We start from the raw sequence: 16,426 nt of genomic DNA, 5'->3' as shown, positions 1-16,426 counted from the left end.
AAAAAAAAAAAAAAAAAAAGAAAGAGTCTCAAATGTAAGTACAATGATGTTAAACTGAAATTTTCAATTTTAATCAGAGGTATCAATATGAACTCTGTAATAATTTTATTTTTCCCTCAAAATAAAAAAATAAAATAAAAAAATAAAATGTATTTGGTGGCCCAAATCTACTGAGGAGTCCTAGAAACACCAACCAGTCAGCTGTCTTGAGCACTCCAGTGCCCATATTAAATAAATACATTATTAAATAGTAGTGTTTTCCACTGAACAAGAGTCAAGAGCTTCTCATTCCTCCTTGGGGTGAGAAATCCAGAGGATGAGCCTAGACATATCAGAAACTTAGAGAGATGAACAAAGACTACAAAGGGTTTTATCAAGATGATGATGAAGTATCCAACGTGAATGCACCCCATCTCCCGCCCCAGCTAAAGACAGAGCACCGAGAATTACAACAGACTGAACACAGCATATGTACTTAAACCCATACACTCACAATGACTGAGAGTGCTGAGAATGCCAAGAAAGCAACCCAGAATTGTGTGCAGAACTGACAATGAAAGGAGAATTAAGCTGCCTTTCCTATGTAACTGGACCTCAGGGTTACCAAGTAACAAGATGAAACTTCTCTATTTTGGCTAATAAAAAAAGAAATTAAAGAATAAGATGTCCACCTTACAATCGGGACCAATGAAATGATATATTCCTAGGTGGGGATCTCATAAAGAGACCCATAAAGAGACCCTACAGATTTCCTGAAAGTATACTGCCCCTGGGAAGCACAACACCCACCCTACACTGAGAACCACTACTGTAAACAATAAGGATTTTTGGAAAATAAAACCACCTACCATTACTACAGCTCAAAATAGTAACATTAATTCTAACATCAAAACTCAATATTGAATTCTTGTTTGATAAATTATTTCTCAAAGGTTTTACAAAGCTGAATTCAAATAAGGTGCAAGTTCTGAATTTCACCCTCTAAGTGTTTTCTCTATCCCATTTCTCTGCGGTGGGTTTATGCACATATTTTGGACTGACTGGTTTCTTGGTCTGTACCCAATGATATTTTCTTTGCTCTAGTAGGGATTAAGCCAAGGGCATTGTATGTAAGTACTCTATCACCGAGAAATATCTCTAGTCCTCTTTTGCCCTTTGAAACCCTGCCCCACATCCAGCTGCTCAGGAGACTGAGATAGGAAAACTGATTGTGCCCAGGAGTTTGAAGCCAGCCTAAGCAAAAGATGAGACCCTGACTCAAAATGAAAAAGGTAAGAAGAAAGAAAGGTTCCCACAGACTACACTTGGGCAGCTGCATCTGTGCTTTATTTTATTGGTTGCTCTGGCATCAGTGTTTCTCACACAATCAGGTCTGTGGTTTCCCAAACTGAACTGAAAATATCTTTTTAAAAATCCTATTAGTAGAGCTGGAGAGATGACTCACCAGTTAAGAGCATTTGTTGCTCTTGCAGAGGACCTGGGTTTTGTTCTCAGCACCTATATGGTGTCTTACAACTGTCAGTAACTCTAGTCTGACGGGATCCAATGACCTCTTCTGACCTCCACAGTCAGTGCACATGAACATGGTACACACACATACAAGGACATAAAATAAATACAGTCTAAAAAAGCTATCCCTGTTACTAAATATGTGGTTTTTTTCTTGTTATTATTCCCTCAATACAGTATAGTAACTATTTACATTGCATTATGCATTATAACTAAGCTAGAGATGATGTGAAGTATCAGGAAGCCAAGTGTGGTGGTGCATGCCTTTAATGCTAGCACTTGGGAGGCAGAGACAGATGGATCTCTGTGAGTTTATGGGCAGCCTGGCCTACATAGAGAGTTTCTAGGCATCCAGGGCTATCCAGTGAGATCCTGTCTCAATGAATAACTAAATGAATGATAAATAAAGCATGAGGAAGAATCTGTTTAAGTTACATAGGAATGCTAGAGCATTTTTATATAAAGGACTTGAGTCTAGAGGAGGAGTTCCAAGAACTAGTCTGAGAACAGTGAGCATGTGCAAGGAACTGTGTCATGACAGCAAATAGCTATTGACATGATGCGGTGATGTACCTACCACACACTCCTACATTCTTACTACCAAAACCAAGAAAGAACTCAAATTCAAACTCTCTCTATATACACCAGTTTATAGGAAATACGGGGAATGAAGAACATAATTAAGTAATATCACAGAGATATAATTAGCCAAATCTAGAAGGCAGAAAATCCTATAGGACCAATGCTATGGTTTCTTACACAAATAGAAGGAAACAAACAAAAAGAAACAGAGAGAGAAGAAAATTATAAATTAGCAGAAACCGATCTTAATATGTGGACCTTAATATTTTGTCCTGGTCAGTCATTTACCAACTTGGCCCAAGCTAGAGTTATCTTGGAAGAAGAACCTCAATTGAGAAAATTTCTCCATTAGATTGCCTGTAGGTATCTGATGTGGGAAGGTCCAGCACACTTCAAGCAGTGCCACCTCTGGGCATGTGGTGCTAGGTTCTCTAAGAAAGCAGGCAGAGCAAGTCATGAGAACAAGCCAGTAAGCAGCATCCCTCCATGGCTCTGCATCAGCACCTGCCTCCAGGTTCCTGCTCTTCTTTGAGTTCCTTCCTGGGCTTCTCTCAATGATGGACTGGTACTAGGACACAGCCAAACAAACCCCTTTCTTCCCAAGACGTTTTTGATCAGTGTTTTATCACAGCAATAAAAAAGCAAACGAAAACACACTTGAATACTGACTTTGATATAGACAATGCAAAAACACTTACTGCATACTAGATAAAACAAAGTAATGCTTGTTTATTTGTAAGAACCCCATATTCTGTAGATATATATTAAGGTAATTATGAACAGAACAATGCTTCAAATCTGCTTTACTATGATAGTCCCATGGTGGGGATTATAAAAAACAAGATTGACTATATGTTACTAAGTGCTAAAGATGGGTGGTGGGTGTCTGACATTCATTAAATCATTTTCCTTACTTCTATATTTGAAATTATTTATAAATTTAAAAAAAATCAGATCTCCCTGGACATAATGATAAAGAATATACTACAAAATAAAAAATATTTTGGAGATTAGTTCCTATAGGAACTTGTGTGTCTGCACCACGGATATGATATAGCAACAGTAAGCAAGCAAACAAGCAAGAGAGAATGCCTAATGTATTTAGGAGGCAAAATTGACACAACACAGTAATTAGTAATTAGACAGAGTAAGAGAGGGAAAGAGTCAAGAATGAAGCTTCAGTTTTGTTTTGAACATGTGAAGAATGAAGCTTCAGTTTTGTTTTTGAACATGTGAGAAGCACTAGAGGTGAAGGAGAGCTAGAGTTTGAAGTAACCTGTGGGACAAATTGTAGAGATAGCAGCTAAAGTGAGCACAGTGAAGGAGATGATAAGAATGCCAAGGAAGGAGGATAGGACCTGCGACAGAGCCCTGACAAGTACCTAAGGCCTGTCTGTTTACTACAGAGGAGTTTGTCATTTTTCCTCTCTGTGTGTACCTGGACTTAACTTTTCTTGGGTAAGCTGAGAAGATGCTGATGCCTCCCACCCACAATTCTTACCTTCAAATCTTCACACAGGTCACCGTAGTCAATCTCAATGAGGGCCTCTCGAGCATAGATACTAGATGTTCTCTGGGAACCACTCACTGACTCTTCTCCCTGGGAGCTACCCTGCAATGTTGGAAGAGGCAGATGGAGCAGACTAGTCATTTGTATCCCTCTAGAAATTAGGGACTCCTTTGCTAGACGGCACGGAAGCAGAGGCCAACAGGAAGGTCCAAACTGAAAACTGGGCTCTACCTTTCACTAAGTTTCTTCATGTCTAATGTGAACACAAGCTCAGCTAGCACAGCTGGGATTAAGATTAGGAATGGTTAAGTCATGGCCTACCAGTATCTGCAATACTAGTGTTCAAAATATTTTACTGACTTAAACTGAAAGGCTACCTACGAAGAGTTACTCAGTTACAACTGTCCACCCCTCACTACCATCTTGCACTTCCAGTTGATAGAGTGCTTTAGTTGCTCAGATGTTGTTCCTCCCCCTCCACCTAAGCTTCCTTACTTCTGCATTGCTGAGTCCCCTACCCAACCCTCTTCTGGCCAACCTCCCTTACTGCAGCTAAGCTATCAGTCTCCTTAGGTTCTCCAGTTTCCCATCTTACCCTGCTCCTCAATTCTCACTCTTACCCATGTCCAGTATCTGCTGCAGCTAAGAGCTCAAATCCTTAAGACTAATGACCCATTCTTTGTCTTTCTGAGCACTCACTGGCTTGCAGCTCTCCTCTCAAATCAATGTCTCTCTCATACCAAAGCCTGACTTCACTGCTTCCACCTTGCCACATTTCTTCTGCATCCATCTTTATGCCCTTCACAACTCTCTGTGGTCCTATCTGTTGCCCTGCCCTTCCTGGCCATCTGTAATCTCCCATTACTGGTTAAATATTCATAGATGACTCCTACCACCCACCATAATACTCACTTCTTCCTGACTAATATCATCCATGGTGCCCTTTGACAGTGGCAATTTGATGTCCTGCATCTTACAGGCCTGTAGCAGGTTGTGGCGGTCACTGCGCTTCTGTTCAAGCTTGGTCTCAATGGCTGTCACTTCCTTCTGTAAATGAGTCATTTCCCTAAAAAGTCCAAGTAGCTTAGGTAAGACCCAAATCTGGAAGAGTGCCTGCTTTACCTACTTCCACCCATCCCAAGCAGGAATCCACTCACTTGTTGGCACCCCCAAGCTTCTTGCGAATCTCTTCCATCTCGTGATTCTTGTCGTTTACTTCTGACTTTTTGGCCAGGTGCTGATTCTTAAGGTCTTGAAGCTGAGCCATGGTTTCATCTATTATCTTCATGTGTCTTTGTTCCTCCTGGTCCCAGCAGGGGAATAGGGCAAGAATGAAGATTTCCCCTTGGAATTTTCTCCTTTTGCACTATCCTTCCCAACAGGCAGTTTGTTGGAGTATGTGTCAATGATTTCTGCTTTCATACAACCCCTCAGACTTCTGTTATCCTTTCCTAAATCATCTGCTTGCTTTCTCCAACTACAATTATGTAAATTGTCTGTTATAGAAGAGTTCAAACTATCGAAAAATAAGGGAGAAGGTGTGAAGGTTCACTTGCAACCCCACCAGCCAGAGATAAATAACTAACATTCTAGCATATTTTCTCCTTGCATAATTTACATTTCAACATTTAGGGTTGAAATTAGATTTTTAATTTTGTATCATAATCAGTGTTCTAGTTTTAAGCACTTTTCCAAACCAAAACTTGGTCATATAAAGTATAATATTTGTATTTATTTTCCCTTTGTATATGGTGTGTGTATGTGTACATGCTCAATCATATGCATGCATATACAATAGGGATATAATATCAAGTGCCTTCCACAATCTATTTTTTAAGATTTATTTTAGTTATGAGTATCTGTGTGAGTGTGTACATGTGAATGCAGGTACAAGAAGGCCAGAGACATTAGATGTTTTGAAGCTGGAGTTACACAGCTGGAGCCATAACCCAGGTGCCAGGAACCAAATTTAAGGCCTCTAAAAGCAGTATGCACTTTTAACTACCAAGCCATCTTTCAAGCCTTTCTACCCTATTTTTAAAGACCAGGTCTCTCATTGAACCTGGTACTCACCAATTCTTCTAACAAGTCCAGGGATGATCCTGTTTCTGCCTCCCAAGCACTGGGATTATAAGACTGCATCATCATACTCAGCTTTTTATGTAAGTGCTGGGAATCCGAACTCAGGCTTGTGTAGCAAGCTCTTTACCAGATGATCACTTCTCTAGTCTGTAACATTTGTGTATTTAAATTTATACAAGCAATATAGTATATTTTGTGAATAGACATTAATCTGGGATTATCACTAGAAGAAAACCCAAGAGGACTAGGAGAGTAGTCAACAAAACAAGAATTACAGCCTTACTTATAATGTTCTAATTTAAAGTTGTTTTTATAAAATGTTACTTGTTTGTGTGACTGCATGTTATATGTGTGTAGGTACCGTCAGAGAGCAGAAGAGGGTGTCAGAGCTCCCTAGAGCTGGAGTTAGACAGATGTGAGCCACCTGGGCCAACGGGGAGAACAGTACACCACGCTCTGAAGTGCTGAGCCATCTCCCCAGCCCACATTTGAACTTTTTCAAGGAAAATTGTTTTTGTTCTTCCATTTTATTTTTTTAAAATCACATTAAGGGAAACTGTCAGACTGGTGATGTGAATCAGTTGGCAAGAGTGCTTGTCTCATATGCACAAAGCCATTGATTTGATCCCTAGCACTGCATAAAACCAAGTGATTCTACATGCCTACAATCCCACCATGTGGAGGTCACAGACTGAGTCTGAGACCAGCATGGGCTACATGACACCTTGTCACAATGAATGAATGAATGAATGAATGAATGAATAAATAGAAAATGAAAATACACCTGAATATAATTCTCAAATAAATTATAAAAATAATAAACATAGAATGCTAAATGAAATTATGACAACACATTGATAACTGGTAATTTTTCATGGATTAAAGTTCTTTAACACTCAGTCAGCCTTCCGTATACACAAATTTTGTATCCATGGGTTCAAAAGAACATCAGAATTTGGCAAAAAACTGTACTCTGCTAGGTGTGGTAGTACACACCTTTAGTCCCAGCACTCAGAAGGCAGAGGCAAGTGGATTTCTCTAAGTTTGAGGATAGCCTGGTTTATATAGAGAGTTCCGATCATCCAAGGCAACACAGTGAGATGCCTTTTTTTTGTTTGTTTTAAAAATGTACTGAGTGTTTAGATTTTTAAAATCATTTTCTAAATCATAAAGTATAAGAAGCACTTACATTGTATTAGATATAATAAAGAGACAATTTAAAGTATGAGAGAGGTTATGCATATTTAACAGACAAAGAATGTCCATTTTATACAAAGCACTGACATTTTGGTGCTACGGAGGCAGTTCCTAGAAACAATCTCCTGTGAGTATCAAAGAATGCTGTACTAGTCTAACACCTTTCTGCTAATTAATAATTACTCAAAATGAAATTTAAAAATCATATAAATATACTATCTTGGAGCATCCTAAAGTAAATTTAGCCCTGTCCCAGTATTTTACTACCTATTCTGCAAGCGTATGTAAGATTCCAGTAACACTACTCAAGATCGCTAAGTGTTAATGAAGAAATACACAAGCAGCAAATACAGGCAGATTCAAAAGCCAAGGGATATGTTCAAACCAAGAGAACCAAACCACCTCAGGAAGGAATGCTATAGGCAATAAAGGTTTCAAAGTCATTTCAAGAGGAAGAATATAAGGAAAGTCACCACACAAAACACTGACACAGGCATGCTTAACAGCCTGACTAGCAGACATGAGCACAGTCATACCATGAAATGGCTGTGTGTCAGTAAAACATCATCTGTTGCACTGATTTTATGTGGCTAATCTGAATTTAGGGTCAGGACACTTGGAGCTATTCCTCTAATAGTACTTGCCAGCCTGTTCTTTCACTGCTGCTTCCTGCTCCCACCTTCTTTGTGGGCTCCCAGAAATCCTTCAAATCCCACCAACATGTTTCAGGCTAAGTGTGAGAAAGGAGGGGCTTCATGATGAATTGAGCAGATGATGAAATACTGTTCACTCACAGCCACTACAGAGCAGTGGGCAATATCAATATGAAAGACTCAGGTTACTAGACCTCAAAGGCTAAGCGGGAATTGGTAGAACTTGTAAAGAAAATGCTATAAAAGCTTAAAAGTAGAAGAGCTAAAGAAAAAAATGAATATTAAGAGATGAGATCTAGTTACCAGCCAGACATTTAACCTATACTGATCTAATCTCTTGTTTTTATCAAATACTACATACATGAAATAACAAAAATACCCTATGGCTCATTCAACTGGTTGATGAGAACATATGTTGATCAAAATTACAAAAATAACCAGACAACTCAGTTCCTCAAGGTTTTCAGAACCAGGCTTCTATCAGATTAAAGGCTGATGAGGTCTACATCATTTTTCTCTAACATCTATTAAAAGTACAAGGCATACTTTTTAAAGGTCCAAATTTTATTCAGTTTGCTAGTATTTCATTATTAAGTTTGTCTTGGCTTTTGATTAGGCATTAAAGACACAATTTTTTTCCTCTTTTTTTTTTTTTTTTTGGAGACAGGTCTCTCTACATAGTCCGGCTGTCTAGAAACTCCCTCTATAGACCAGGCTTGTTTTGAACTCACAGAGATCCTCCTGCCTCTGCCTAGGATCAAAGTCATGTTCCACATACCTAGTACAAACATTGATTTTTATATTAAAGTAATAACAGAATGTAAGCAGGTCTGGCTATCTTAGAAAATACCTTTTGCTTTAAACGAGATCTGTTACAAAAGTGTAAAGACCACTAAATTATATAAGTACTGAATGCAGCATAATTTTTCTAAATTCCTACTTTCCAAGGGCACTGCCTAGTCTCCAACTTGGAACTATAAATAATGTTGGTAATAAACATCAATGTGTTTGCACAAGGCTTTGCCAGGACTCTGGATTACCTCTGCGGGTATTACTGAGTTAGAGGGCATAAACACATTCTGAAGCTTTTTGATGGATGTTGGAATGTTATGTAAGAATACTGGTCTCCTGCACCATATGAGGTACTAAGAAATATTTTGTTTTTGTTTTTAATTTTTAAATAATGTGAGGCTGGAAAGATGACTCAGTGGTTAAGGGGGTGTACTGCTCTTAAGAAGACCCGAGTTCAATTCTCAGCATCCACATCAGGTGACTCAAAAAAACTATCTGTAACTCTAGCTCCAAGGGGATCCAAAGTCTTTGACTTTTGAGGGCAGCAGCACATATATATACCCTGACACTCGTGCACAAAGGCACATAATGCAATGTAAAATAAAAGCTTTTTAGATAATGTAGGGCAAGAGAGATGGCTCAACAGTTAAGAGTGCATACTACTCTTGAAGAGGACCCAAGTTTGATTCCCAGATCACACTTGCTTATAATTCCAGCTCCAGGGTATCTGAGGCTTCTGACCTTCATGGGCACCTGCATTCATATGCACATACCCAACACAGACTATTAATCAGAACCCATCAACTCCCCCCCAAAAACCAAAATTCCTCAAAAATTTAACTTATAGAAAATTAAAGTAGACTTAATTGCTGCTTTCATCTGTATTTCTTTGATTCCTGGAAAAGCTAAGTTATTTATGTTTGTGAGCTACTTCAATCTTTTGAAATGTTCTGTGCCACTTAACCACTTCTCCCCTATTAAGGTCTTAGTGGTTTTCTTTAAATAAAAAGTGTATTAATGATGGGTATTGTAATGGTGTGCATAATATCTATTCCAGCTTCCCCCTGTCTTTTACCTTTCTCCTTCCTTACCTTCTTAAGCTTTTCTATCTCATTTTCATCCTTTTTCACCGTCTGTTCCCACATATGTACTTTATCCTGGTCCTCCTTCAACTGATTCTTTTCAAAATCCAACTGGATGCCCAAGCGAGTCTTCTGATTCTCAAATTCCAAGCTGTAGAAAGAAAGGGGAAGTAGAAGTAGACTTAGTGCTCAGGACCTCTTGGTCACTGCTGAATCTCAGTTACATGGCCTCATCCACTCACATGGACACCAAAGTGTGCCCAGAAGCATAAGACAGGCTTCTAAACATTGAAACTCCAGCACCTTCCCAATTTTCTAGGAGACATTTTAAAAAGTTCACCTGAAACCAGTTAGCAGTCTCTTCAAGCTTCTATATACTTTATGCAGATTATCTCTATTTCTTTACTCAAAATTCCTATAACTAGGCATTAATATCCATATTTTACACAGGAAACTTATGGTTAAGAGTTTTTAAAAAAACTTTGCCCAAAGCCACACAGCTAATGGTAGCAAATATCATATGAGACTGGAATCCAAGTCTAACACCAGAACCTAGGCTCTTTGTTATATATCATCACTGTAGTAGAGGCTAATATAACTAATATCCCAATTCTTCAACTTAGAAGTAGTGTGATTTCAGTTACATTCTCTATATTGCAGATTCCTCATCTATAGCTTTTCTTGAGTTAATAATATATATAAAGAAAGCATTCAGTACATGCTAGCTATCATCATCAATGCAAGGGATACTGGCTGTAGTCAGCTTATTTTTACCCAAGGGCTTCAGTTCTTTCTAGCATCTTAAGCTGTGCCCCAAGACTTTAGAAGCTCCTAAGGGGCAGAGATTTGGTGGTGTAAGAACATAAAGAAAACAATGAATTTCTGCTATTTTGCTATTGCCCTTTTCCTTACCTCTTCAGAAACTCAAAGTACATTAACAGCATATAGGCACTAGCAGCCAAGCAGGGCTAGCTTCCAACTGCTCTACCAATCCTCAATATACTGTGATAGATACTGCCAGATGTCATGCTAGCAGCTTAAACCTATTAGTCACTATAATCCAAATGGAATGTAATTAACTCTACAATTTTGAGGTATGTAATGTTTAGGCCAATCTAAGTATGACTCATAAAGCCCTCCCTCCATGATCCGGCCCCTGCTGACCTTTCCACCTCCCCTGCTTTCCTCCTGACCCTGTTTTTATGTTCCAGGCATTCAAAACTACTTAGTATTCAGAACAAGGCATACCCTGTCACACCTCTAAGCATGCTGTTCTTACTGGCTGGAACTCCTTTCTGTCCCTGCTTGGCTGGCTAAATCCCACTCATTCTTCAGATCTCTAATTCATTATTCCTTGTTCTTTTAATGCCTTTTCTGATAGTTCAGGGCAGATTCTAAGTTTCCTTCCTTTTTCAATTTCAGATGAGTTGCACTAGTCAATATGGCAGTTGATAACAGATGTGTCATTGCTCTCTATGCAAAACCCTTTCCTTATCTTCTTTATTCAACCCTACATTTCTATCCCATTATCTCCTCTTACTGTAAATATACTTCAAAGTGACACACATCCTGGGCTAGAGAGACAGCTCAGTGGTTAAAAGCTCTTTGCTCTTTCAGAGGACCTGGGTTCCCAGAACCCAAACCAAGTATCCCACAACCACCTCTAATGCCAGTTCCAGGGAAGTCTTCTGGCTTTTGTGGGCACTAGCACACACATGGCAATCTCCCCCCTCGACACACACTCAAAGAAATAAAGATAAGTCTTTAAAATGTACATTCTTACAAAATGTCACTGTCTTGCATGCAACAGCTTATTCTGGAGAGATGTGGAGCAAGGGGGAATATTCCTCCATTGCTGAAGGGAGTGCAAACTTGTACAATTGCTATGGAAATCAATATGGCAGTTTCTCAGAGAACTGGAAATCAATTTACCTCAAGACCCAACTATACCACTCTTCAGTATATACCCACCAAGGATACTCTATCCTACCACAAAGACAACAGTTCACCTATGCACATAGCAGCTTTATTCATAAATAGCCAGAAATTGGAAACAAACTAGATGTTTCTCAACCAAAGAATGGAAAAGAAAATGTGGTACATTTACACAATGGAATCTGCTCAGTTGTTACAAAAATAATCATGAAATTTGCAGGTAAATGGATGTAACTAGAAAAAAATTATCCTGAATGAGGTTACTGACAAACATAGTATGTACTTACTTATAAGTGGGTATTAGCTGTTAAGTAAATGATAACCATGCTACAATCCACAGACCCAGAGAAGCTAAATAACAAGAAGAGCACAAAGAGGGAGGGGGGATGCACAGATCTCCCAGGAAAAAGGTAATAGAATAGATTTTGCAGGTAGACTCGGGGTGAACCGGTGGGGATGGAGAGTACTGGAAGAGGGAACTGGAATTGGGGCACATTTCAGGTGTGATGAGGAAACTTAGTACAATGGAAAACTTCCTGGAATCTATAAGGGTGACCCTAGTGAGACTCCTAGTAATTGGGGATACAGAGCCTGAACCAAGCAAGAGTTCCAGGGGTGGGACTAGGACATTAACCTAGCCACAAACCCTTTGAGCTACAATTCGTCTTGCCTGCAACATATCCTGGAGTAATGGTGGAGGAGAACTTGGGAGTGGCCAACCAATGACTGGCCCAACATGAGGCCCATGCCTCCTGACACTGCCTGGAGCCAGAAAGGAACCACAGGCTGGATAATCCAGAGATCTAGGATAGAACACCAAACACGACTGGTAAAGAAATAAAAAGGTCAATGAGATGATTCCTAATGATATTCTGCTATACTCAGAGACCTGAGCTTATTAGCCCAATCATCATCAGAGAGGCTTCATCCAGCAATTGAAGGGAGCAGATGCAGAGACCCACAGCTCCTCAGGAAACCCTAAGGAAGAGAGGAAGGAAGGGCTATAGGAGTTAGAGGGCTCAAGGACACCATAAGTGCATGGCCCACAGGTTGACTGAGCAGCATTGGTAGGTGCTCTCAGAGACTGAAGAGACAATCAAGGAGCCTGTAAGGGTCTGAGCTAACTAGGTTCTCTGCATATGTTATGGCTGTGTGGCTTGATGTTCTTGTGGAACTCCTGATAATGTTAGTAGGGGATGCTTATTGTTCTTGGTAGGTGCTCTTCATTATGTTGAATAATTCACAAAGGTTATTTCATCTCATCTTCTTCATAATGCCACAAGAGAGGCATCACTGTCTTATTTTATAAAAACGATTATTCAAGACTTCTCTGTTCTTTCAGGTCCCTACAATAAGTTCATATGGTTCTAAGAATTGGTTGCTGCCCTAGGACACACATGACTGACTATCAAGGATGGCAGAGTGCAGGCATATATCCCATTATCTCATAAAAACACTTTCACTCACCGTTTCTTGGCAATTTCATTCTGCCGCTTCACCTTTTCTTCCTCAAATTCTCGGATGTTACGCACACCAATTTCTCGACAAAACTCTTCAAACACCTCGTCTTCCACCTGAGGGAAAAGTCAGGGAGGGCAGAGGTATTACTGGCTAAACTCCTACTTAACAAATCTAGTCTTGTCCTGGTACATATGTTGGCATGCCCACCCTCTACCAACCTGGTTCATCTTCTCCTTCAAGTCTTTCATTTCCCTCTCTCGGCTCTGTATGATTCTCTTGATATCATTAATGCGAGGCCCGAAGTTGGCTAGTTCACTCTCCAGCTTAGACTTTTCCTATAGTCAATAGGTTGAAAAATAAGACACCAGGCTTTGTGAAGAAAAAGAATTTTCTTGTCAGTACTAACCCCATGGTCAGCAAACACTGACAAAGCCTGACTTAGTACCAAGTCACATCTCCAAAAATCTCTTGTTAGAACTCTCATATTTTCCCCCGTTCCCAGTTCAGCCACCTTCAATCTATACGGATGGGTCCATTAATCCCTTATTGATAACCCCTGGGCCAAATACGTTTTAGAAGTTGGACTGTTTTTCACAAGAAGGTAAGTAAGGTAAGTCTAGGTATTATGTAACAATTCTAGTTTGAGGAAGCTATAACAGTACTCCAACCTACAGATAGTGAAATGCCTGTAGATCAGTGTGTGTGTGTGTGTGTGTGTGTTTTCCCTTGAAATGTGATCCCACTATACAGCTCACGGTGGCCTTGAATGCTCCAATCTTCTCTCCAATGTACTGGGACCATAGGTATATGCCACTATACTGGCCCTGTTGTTCACTCTCAATTGACTTTTAGAAGTCCCAATATTTATTGACTGAACTGTGCTAATAACAGTACCTAACATTTATTTAATGTCAACTGTTCTAAGAACTTTGTAGGTATTAAATCATTCCATCTTTGCAATAACCACACAAAATACACAATACTTTCCATTTGTTAGGTCAAGAGGATAAAACTGACAATAAGAAGTTAAGTAAGTTGTTTAATGGAATAAATACAGGGGATAGAAGATCTAGACACCTCCACCCCGTCCCAGTGCCTGACTATACTATGCTATGCTATCCTGAACAAAATGGAAGACAAGTGGATAGCTCCCCAGTCCCAGGGAAACCTACCTGGAGATTCAGGGCAAGATGCCTTGTCTTCGTCTGTTCTAGGTCACTCTGTGAGTACTTCAGCCGCATTTGAAGCCCATGGGCCTGAGACTGCACTTGACGCAGTTCTGCCTCTTTCCGTTTTGCCTTCATCTGCTCCTGAAGAGGAAAAGAAAAAAGGACCATGTGCTAAGTGGCCAACCTGAGCTCAGGAACCCTAATCCTAAGGGTCAGGGTTACTTGTGCCTTACTTTTAGCTCCTCTGTCAAACGTTCTTTTTTTTCTTTCAGTTTGTCTACTGCTTTCTCATCCCAGCGCCGTGCTTTTGCCTTGAGATCACTGGCTCCACCAGAGATAACTCCTGACTTCTGGAACAGGGTGCCATCCAACGCCACTGTCTATACACATCAGGAAGAGAAGAGAAGAAGGTGAACATAGGAATCTCCAATACTGAGCCTATCCAACTCCAACCTGAGAAGGGGGGAGGTGCATACCTTGTGGCGTTGGTGACCTCCAAAAGCAATGCGTCGAGCATCCTCCACATTATCACAAACAAGGGCATTGCCACAAGCATACTGCAGAGCTTTTTTAATGTGAGGTGGTTCATAACGAATTACATCAATCACTAGCTTGGCCCCCTTCAGCTCCCGGAGTTTCTCATCAGTAGGTTTCACCTGTGTGAAGAATCTTATGAAGCAACAGAATACATAAAGCCAAGGTGAGGGGCCCACAACACTGCCTTGACCCCAAACCCCTCCACAAGCCTTACCTCCAGGTAGTCAAGAGGCAAGAAGGTCTCAGGCTCTCCACGTTGCTCCTTGATATACTGAATACAATCCCGACCTGTCTTCTCTGAGTCTACAATAATAGCATCCATGTTCTTTCCTAAAACCTTGGTCACAGCAATCTGATACTTCTTTTGTGTAGGCTGGCAGAGGTCAATGAGGCGGCCATACTGAATATAAAGGAAGAAGGGAAACTGAAGCACAAGGCTTAGGAATCCCAATTACTAGCTTACAAAGAAGGGCAAGATAAAAATCTGTATAAGCAACCATGAATACACTCATTGCTGCTTGTTGGTGCAGTCAGTCCTCTACTTTTGTACTATATGATACCACTAAGATAGGAAGGGGAACAGCCCGAGGGGAGGGACTTGTTAGACTTCTATGGCTACAAGCAATTGAGACTAGTACAGTAGTCAATTCTAATGTGCCTTCCAAAGATAGAAGTTTGGTTAAGAGGAAGATTAAGGACTGAATAAACATGTTAAAAGATGGAAGACCCAATTAGCACCTCAGAACCGAGTAAGAAATCACATTGCCTCTATGTTCACTTATATCAGAAGCTTAAAAAGTGAAGCTATAGGTTTCCTAAGACAGACTATTGCTTTTGGAATCAGACAAGATTAACTAAAAAGCCACAAGACTTAACAGCCTCCCCCAGAAAACATTCTTGAATACGATACACTAATTTTTCTGTTTTTGAAACATGGTCTCATTATTTAGCTGGGACTAACCTAGATCTCCCTGGTTACCCCAGGTTGACTTCAAACTCATGATATTCCTGCCTGTGCCTTCCAACTCCTGATATTAAAGGCGTGCAAAGAACCTTTGTGAATGGTTACTCATTAACTTATAGCTAAATGAGATTATAGTAACACACCAGTATCTTCTGACTTACAGTTATTTTGATGTAAAAGATTTATGTTCAAAGACCAAGCGGGGACTATGAAATTATAAAACATACATTTAGCTTGACTATGATTTCTGATACAGTTCCAAAAACTAAAATCATAATGAGTTGACTGATCAGTGACTACTCCTAGGTAACTTTCACGAGAGCTAGTCATTACAGAGACCAAGGCAGGATTAGAGGATTGGGCCTTCTAGTCCCCTGTCCCACACCTAAAAAGAAACGATGACTAAAAGCTGAGTTCATCAGCAATAGGCAATGACTTAATCTATCATGCCTATAAAATAAACCCTCCATAAAAACTCAAAAGCTCAGGACTGTAGAAATGAAATCAGCTGTTAAAGAGTCCTTGCTGCTCTTGCAGAGGACCTGAGCTCAGTTCAAAGCATTCATGTCAGATGGCTCACAACCACATATAACTCCTGCTCCAAAGGATCTTCACTCACAAATATATACTCACAAACAGAAACACACACACACCCCTACAATTAAAATAAGTCTAAATAGATAACAAAACCAACCAAAAACCTTGAAAGTTCTGTGTTCGTGTAGAGTATGTTCATCTAAGTCTTTATTCCTGAGACTCAGGAAGCAGAGGCAGGCAGATCTTTGTGAGTTCAAAGACAGCTTGCTCTACATAATGAGTTCTAGGCCAGCCAGGAGAATATAGTCTATGGACCTTGTCTCTGAAAGGAAGGAAGGAAGGAAGGAAGGGAAAGGGAAAGGGAAAGGGAAAGGGAAAGGGAAAGGGAAAGGGAAAGGGAAAGGGAAAGGGAAAGG

At 40.0% G+C, this 16,426-nt stretch overlaps 1 protein-coding gene across 1 annotated transcript in view; it reads right to left on the bottom strand.

The window, feature by feature from the left end:
* The window catches only part of Smc1a (structural maintenance of chromosomes 1A), a 43,266-nt gene that overhangs the window by 10,513 nt on the left and 16,327 nt on the right, over positions 1–16,426 (bottom strand). Inside the window, exons 10-19 of the mRNA XM_021153232.1 lie at positions 14,724–14,909; positions 14,449–14,628; positions 14,206–14,352; positions 13,976–14,113; positions 13,022–13,138; positions 12,810–12,916; positions 9,417–9,558; positions 4,759–4,904; positions 4,514–4,667; positions 3,593–3,703 (exon numbers count right to left, since the gene is read on the bottom strand). Coding sequence (XP_021008891.1) covers positions 3,593–3,703; positions 4,514–4,667; positions 4,759–4,904; positions 9,417–9,558; positions 12,810–12,916; positions 13,022–13,138; positions 13,976–14,113; positions 14,206–14,352; positions 14,449–14,628; positions 14,724–14,909 — 1,428 coding nt within the window. The remainder of the gene's footprint in view (positions 1–3,592; positions 3,704–4,513; positions 4,668–4,758; positions 4,905–9,416; positions 9,559–12,809; positions 12,917–13,021; positions 13,139–13,975; positions 14,114–14,205; positions 14,353–14,448; positions 14,629–14,723; positions 14,910–16,426) is intronic.

The sequence above is a fragment of the Mus caroli genome, chromosome X, assembly GCF_900094665.2.
Source record: "Mus caroli chromosome X, CAROLI_EIJ_v1.1, whole genome shotgun sequence".
NCBI classification, from domain to species: Eukaryota; Metazoa; Chordata; class Mammalia; order Rodentia; family Muridae; genus Mus; species Mus caroli.
The sequence above is the reverse complement of the archived record's forward strand: the minus strand, read 5'-3'. Positions and strand labels throughout refer to the sequence as shown.